We start from the raw sequence: 7,578 nt of genomic DNA, 5'->3' as shown, positions 1-7,578 counted from the left end.
CCATAAGCGCGACATTTATCACGAAACCATTGTGTTCAACTGGAATGACTCTATGTTGTCTATCATTCCCAATCAACAGACTAAAAATCCTGAATCGATTTTGCGTGAAGAAATCATCACTAAATCATCATCACCTGCGTTGGTCAGGCTAGTATTTCATTGATCATTTGAATCTGATGATATTACATATTTACCACAAAAAACCCTTCCAGTCTTAAAGATCAGTGATTTAAATATTGGTGCTAAGATTTTGAATCAAATTAACTGATAATGCAAATGAATGTCTGGAACATCGGTTATCTCTTAGTGCATGATGGTAGTTATTATTTCATGTATTTCACCTACTAAGTAAGCTGATTGATAAATTTTCAGCCAAATTCTCCTGCATTCATTTATCAGCTGAATGTTCAATTATTTTTTTTATCTTGATAACTTTATTCTCTGTTTTCTCATAATACTACCATTCTCTTTTTCTTTCACCAATATTCTTAACAACAATTAAATCCTAAAAAAGATTGCCTAGAAATGACATTAATGAAAGTGCTGCAAAACACTTTTTTAGCAAGGAAAGTTCACAGATCAAGATTTAAATTAAAATCTATCAAATTTACATGAGTCACTGCTATTCGAACCACGTGTTCTGCATTAATATAGGAAATAACTACCTTCTTAACATCAGCAATTAACACCGCTATTTCTTGCTCAATTATTTATTTTTCCGCAGAGTTTTGAGGCTAAAGATGATTTTAAGCAAGCGTATCGGTTTTTCGATTCAGTACTGTGTCATCAAATGCTAATTGCAAATGGAATAATTTATTTCATTGCAGAAATGATTTTCGTACCAGGCTTGTGCTGAGAATTTCAAACTTTCTTTTATTGGAATTTAAAATTTTCCTTTAGTGCGGAAAGTTTGTAAAAATTAATTCAACATTTCGAGTTTTCTGCCTCAGCAATAAAAGGGCTTATAGATTATTAGTGCATTTTGAGTCTAAAGAAATCGCTACTGCATTCGTTATTCGGTAAACTCTATTTCTTTAGCCAAACAGAAATATTTAAATATTGCATCATTGCAAGTTGGAAGTATTTAAACTTTGTCAGATTATTGAATTATAATATGTTACCAAAAAGTGCTAGAAGGTAATACAAATGGAGCAGAAGGAGAAAAGGACTGTCACAGATATACGGCAACTGTTTCAGGTCAAGATCTTTGATACTGCTGAGTGAGTAAAGTTCTTATAAAAGGAAATGCAACTGTTATCATGGGAGCATCTCCATACAATATCTCTTCAGCATACTATGAATACGATAAGATCGAGAACTTTATTATAATGTTATCATGATGGCAATCAGATGACCTATCAACTTCTGTACCTTTTTATTCCATTTACCTACAACCGATGAAACCATTGAGGAAGACTATGAATATTTTCAAATTTCATCCCGAAAAATTACTCATAAACATTTCCTCAAATTAGAAGATGCGCAGTGTTTGTAAGTAATCAAATTTAAATATTGTTTCTATAGTTGCAAACGAATTGCTTTAACCTTTTGATGCCATCTCACCTACCGAACTCCTAATCTATATGTTATCATTTATCGATTTTTTCTTTTTTTTGCATCATTTTCTCATTCATTTTCTTTATTAGGACCGAATTGGGATTTATCCACATCTGCATATCCTCCGCTACGTTTTCCTGACCTTCCTGTCTTAACATTCAAAACTCTATCGCTCACTTCCCTACCATTAGTCACTTGCAGAAGTTTCGAGAGACTAATTTAGTATCGTACTACTGATTTATTTTTTGGCAATAATACTTGTTTCTTATATCATCTATTTGTGAATGCACAAAAATGTTGATAGTGATTATCAGGTAATATCCCCTAAATCCAATGCATCGCTCTTTTTATGAGAAAATCGAGTAAGTGTGATATTCATGTTTCATAGTTACGTGGTGATTGTAATTAAACTCAGTGAGAAATTTACGAAATTGTCCGTAAGGAAGCATGTAAAAATGCAGATGATACGAACAAGTTGTTTTGTTATTTTGGATGACCTCAATCCAAAACAAGTACTGCTCTTACCTGTGGAAAAGAAAATAGGAAGGAGAGAGGGCAGGATGGGGAGGAGAAGGAGAAATTTCATGGAGTACACAGTTCGCATATAAATTACCACACATTTGAAGCAATAGCAACGCCCTATCTCCTCCTAGAGGATGATCCACTCCTTCTTGCTGTTGTCTCATCTCTTTCACCGTTTTATTTGATATAGGTAGTTAGAATCGTCGGATTGCACTTTCTTGCTATAACATTTCAGAATCTCTCATGGATAATTTCCGTCATTCCCCGCGTCATACCACCTTCGCCCATAAATACATTTGGACAACTACTACTTCACTAGTTTTATTTTATAATAACTAAGGTAACATTTCTCATGCCATATGTTTAACATCTGAAAGATTCTGCATAAAGGTAATTTATTCCTTCTTATCTTAATATTTTATAATCTCAAGTCATTAACAAAAAAAATTCCTTCATCGGACAAGTGGTTGGTAATGTAACTTCCACTGAGAGACTTTTTTTTTCGGTGCTTCAACAGTTCTTTCTGTGATTATTCTGTGCATATCCGGAAAACATCATCTATTCTGGGAGCAAATATTGAAATCATATCGAAAATATTCTGCAAGTTACAGCTACACTTAAGGATAAGTTTATTGAAACAAAAATTGTTCTTCGATGACTGAGAAGTATTTTATCCGAAATACATTCTCTTATTGTCATCCATTATTCGTTCCACTTTTGAGTCTACCAAATATTACTAAAAAATTCCTCTTTCCTCGTTTCATTCCAGAAATTCCTCGTTCCATTCCTCTTTCTTTCACTCACTCACAGTTTAGCTTTTCTGTTAAAAACTGAATTCCATATCTTTTTAGGTATTACTCAAGTGCAAAAACTGTGCTTGGTGTAGATCATTGCCTGTTGTTTCATCTAAATAGACTATGTTCATCCTTAGGCTGTTTATCTGTGCTTTTGTTCTCGAAAGATTGTTGACTGGAATTTTCTTTTTATTGGTTTATGCTCAAAATTAACATTGTAGTACTGGTTGACTGTTACCATCATGAAGCCTCCAATCCTTAACTGGAAGAGAAGATTGAACTTCCGATTGTTTAGATAATTTGGGCCAATCAGAACTTGTCCGAAAAATTACTGATCGAAGGTACAGCAAATGTTTAAATGTCTCTGCTCTATACGCATATTCGTTATTCAATTCTGAGTAGAACAAGGGTCCGTTTTGAACATGTCATTAGTTTAGCTTGTCAAATAAATGAAAAGATGTAATTACTCATCTCTATTTTATTTTTAGGCAGTTCATTTCTACAGTTTCACATGCTGATTTATCTCAAAAAATAATTCTACACCATTGGTATCTCAGATTTTAAAATGGTCGAAACGAGATCATTCTGCCAGTTTCTGCAACATGCCGAATTTTCATATAACCTACTTTGTGATCATTTTTTGCCAGACAACAATAACGTGACTTTCACAGATACAAAAAACGTGGCAACGGTAACTGTTCTGGATAATGTAGAGACAAATTTGCCTGCTGTCGCTGCACTTGGCGCTATGCATGTATGCACCAGTAATCAGGTGACTTGTCAAACTATTACTTCCGTTTCAACAAAGTCCATCAATTTTCCAAACGTTGTCTGTGTAAAGTGTGCTTAATGTATTAATATGTTTGTTGAGCCGAAGTTTTGTTACGTACTTCCTCCGAAATCTGATATCAGAAGATGCTTTCTGGACGGGGAAATTTGACGGACAAGTTATTTGAGAATCTATCAGATTAACTCTGTCCGATTGGATTATGTTTGGTACTAAACTTTTCATTAATTTATCTTCTTAAACTGCGGACGAATTTCTCACATTTCATAGGAGATCGTCTATGTTTTTGATAATTTTACTTAAAGTATTTTTCATTACCTTAAATATTCATCGTGGATGGAAAATATAGATGTGAAAATTGCAGGCTTATCTTATGTTCTGTAAATGTGATTTGAAATATGCAATGAAATCAGTCACCATTGAAGAATGTGAACAAGATGAATATTATCTTAAAATCGATAAATGTCGTCAACGCTGCATGAAAGTACGTTTTATCCCTATTTATGCTCTTACACTGTTTTTGATACCGTGATCAAATAAATCATAATGTACGTTTGGCATTTTCCCAAAATACTAGAACTGCCTGCAACCGGAATACGATGTGTTTCCGGTCGTTGGTATAACTATATTCCGAACATAGGACGGCATTCTAATCTTTGATTTAACCACTAGCTATTCTGTCGATGATATCAAAGATATTAATCATTTTTTAAAATTCTTGAAACATAACTTCATTATGTGTGGGAGAAACAATTTCTAGATCAGCAGCTTATGGAGTAATGATGTTGACTATTCGAGATTGCCGGTATATTATAGCGCGTTTGAAGATCGCCGGCAACAACATTTACTTGTTCATGTTTATGAACAGCTAGTCAATGTCACGTTGAAAACACGTAATATGGACGTATGTAAAAATGTCACTGTCGATTTGTATGACGCCGACTTGTTCGTTGGGTTACTTCATTTCATGTAGAACCAATAAAAATCACATAAGCAACCGAAAGAGCTTGAGATATATAGAAGCGAGTGAAAAAATTGTCTTTTAGTTAAGCTTAAATGAGAAATCTTTTCTTGGAAACTATTGTTCGATGGAAAATTAAACAAATCATTATATTTCATTTATAAGTTGAGATGCTACTAGCTCTGTTAACTTGTGTTTGTTTCAGTAATGAGAAAACTCGTCAGCTTTATAGAGACTTGATGGGATTTATAGTCGCTGATAAAACACGTTATTTCCAAATTACCATTGGAAAGTAATTTTTTTCTTTTTGATAACTTAATGAATATGTTTCAAACCACTGCAATTTTTCAAAACATAAGTCGTAATTTTTTTCTCTTTATTTTTAAATTATTTCATCATAGATCTGACTTACAAGCGATTACTGCAAATAAACGGACAAAAAATGCAAAAATGATGTATAAGGAATTGAATTCTGAAAATGAGTTCCATTTCTTTGAGTACGATTCCGTCGTTACTTTTATGAATCGACATGATTATCTGGATTTCTTGTATCATATAAATGGAGTATGTTATTTGTGAATTTCTCATTTCAATCCCAAGTTTCAGTTTTAAAGGAATGAAAATGAGCGAGTTTGACTTTTATCCTTCAAATCACTGACTGTAAATTTATCAATATTATAGTTTTGTAGACCATTATGTTATTGCTTCTGATGTTTAAATTACTGAAATCAACGACGTCGCTTATAAATGGATATAAAGTTCAGTCTTATCAAGCGAATTGCAGGTGTTAGGTATAGTAGCCATTGAAAAACAACAACCGGTTGGTTATATTCTCGCTCTCAACAACCATATTTTGCAGTGTTACGCGAATACTCTCGAAATAGCTTGGTAAGCAGCAGTAATCTTCAAAAAGCTTGTGAGTTGATTCCTGGAAAGCTTACTGATAACTTTCATGAGTGTTACAGTGGTCTGATTCGGAAGCTGAGTGATAAGATGTCAGATCAAATCCCAATAACAATGTTTATGCGTGAATGCAATGAGTGGGTTTGCAAGGAACTTCTGAATAAGGCACGACAAATAAACCGCATTCATCGTTTCCACAGTCGCATACTTCCCATTCGTATTAAATGGGAAAATGTATTCTTGATGAATATTGGTACTTATTTATTTTGAATATTCATTTTTGTCCTCACTTCCATCAAATTCTTTTTAGAAAAATGAAGTTAAGGAAAGAATAAATACCGTATTTAAAATATTTCAGCTGATCTCTTCGTCTCTGTCTTTACAGCAATTCATCAATTATAGTCTAAAACTAACGAACACTGTTCTAATGGTTGGTTTCAGAACCATTACCACCTTATTTTCTAAAGTTGTTAGTATTTGTATTACTAAAATAAATATATTATATATAGCACAGTATCATGTGAATTGATAAAAGGACTGAAGTGATCCAACTGAGTGTATATCATTATTTTAAAGCGGCCACTGTGCTTTGTAAATGAATCAGTTCATTTCTGTAAAACAAGGAGTTTTAGTTAGATGTCAAACCCGAGAGTTTAAAATATTTCCTTCATTTCGCGAAAAAAGTCGGGCATCCTCCTCTATTGATAGCGCTTTTACCAGTGATGCATTTTTGCATCAGTTTTACCTACTGCAATCCAAACATCAAATTTATTTTAATTTGGTTTATGAAGGGGATCTTGAAAAAGCACTGTCGAAAATGAGTCTCTAATGAGTTTGGGATGAATTAATCATCCGCAAGTGGTAGACCAAAGGAGTTTCTGGTAAAACAAAAAAAGAGCGAAAGTGAAGATAAAGGCATTTTGATAAAAAATTTCTGTATTTGCAATTTCTGTATGCTAATTGGTTTATTCTTTCGGTGAAAGAATTCATAAAATTAATAAAGAAGTTGAATAAGTTTCAAATTAAATTGTTAAGTAAAAAATTCTGGACGAAATGCTAACATTCTTTTGTCATTTCACTCAGAGCTATCGTTTTTCAAATTCATTAGTCTGATATTTCGTCTTTTGAGAAGTCAACAAAAGCCAAATTTTGAGCTCAATTTGAAGTTCTTATCCAATGGCACTTGCTAAAAGTTTCGTTGTATTGGAATTTTTTTATTATCTTCGCTTAACCAAAGAAATAGGAGAAAGCAGACTGTCCTTATTTCATAAATAATCGTGTGTTACAAGTAACTCAGCACAATACCAACACCAGTTTCGCTTTAGATAATGATTTTATGCAGCAAGTTTTGGGAAATACTAAAAATTCACCTGATTTCCGTTAGCTTTTATTTATTAGACCGTAAATAATAGTAATGCAATAAACCATCCCCCCGTTAAAATACATATTTCCTTCGTCTTATTATTCCATAAATTTTGTCTTGAATTCCATACGTCCTCATGGCTACTCTAGAGAAACTAACTCATATTGCGTGAAAATTGATGTCGCTTTTGTTGTTACAAAGATTCCCAGTTGCAAATCTACCTCTTCCCATTTCATTGGTTAAACGAAGAAGTTTCACTTCGGAAGACAATGAAAAAAACTTCAAAGTAACGGAACTTTTAGCAAATGCCATGGGGTAAGAATTTCAAACTGAGCTCAGAGTTTGGCTTCTTTTGCTGATTTTTCAAAAAATGAGGCCTCACACTTGCGAATTTGAAAAATGACAGGTCTGAGTGAAGCGACAAAAGAATCTTCTCTTAGCACTTTGTCCAAATTTTTTTTTGTGAATGTTTTCAAAGAAGGAACAGATCAAACTAATTAAATATACAGGAATTACAACGAATCTTCAATACCATAAACATTTTTTTGCATAATTTGACGCTCAAATTCTGTGAGATACAAGAAAAGTTGAGCTTCTTTGGAGCAGAAGCCTTGAAATACGAATCTCTCAGAAGTGCAAGAGTTATGACTCTGGCTACTACGTTCCAGCACTTTTTTAGAAGTTTGTAAAG

The 7,578-nt window shown here is 33.2% G+C and overlaps 1 protein-coding gene across 1 annotated transcript; it reads left to right on the top strand.

Annotated features, from left to right (window-relative positions):
• Positions 1 to 3,438: 3,438 nt before the first annotated feature.
• Positions 3,439 to 5,977, top strand: LOAG_10956 (hypothetical protein; the record flags this gene model as incomplete). Its single annotated transcript, XM_020448263.1, has 7 exons — positions 3,439 to 3,645; positions 4,025 to 4,144; positions 4,421 to 4,614; positions 4,827 to 4,913; positions 5,023 to 5,185; positions 5,406 to 5,509; positions 5,587 to 5,977. The coding sequence occupies 7 exons, from the start codon at positions 3,439 to 3,441 to the stop codon at positions 5,792 to 5,794; spliced, it is 1,083 nt and encodes a 360-aa protein (XP_020301577.1). The 3' UTR covers positions 5,795 to 5,977.
• Between the last annotated feature and the right edge of the window lie 1,601 nt (positions 5,978 to 7,578).

The sequence above is a fragment of the Loa loa genome (genome assembly GCF_000183805.2).
Source record: "Loa loa unplaced genomic scaffold supercont3.135, whole genome shotgun sequence".
In the NCBI taxonomy this organism is placed as follows: domain Eukaryota; kingdom Metazoa; phylum Nematoda; class Chromadorea; order Rhabditida; family Onchocercidae; genus Loa; species Loa loa.
Note: the sequence above shows the minus strand (reverse complement) of the source record. Positions and strands in the feature narration are given on the sequence as shown.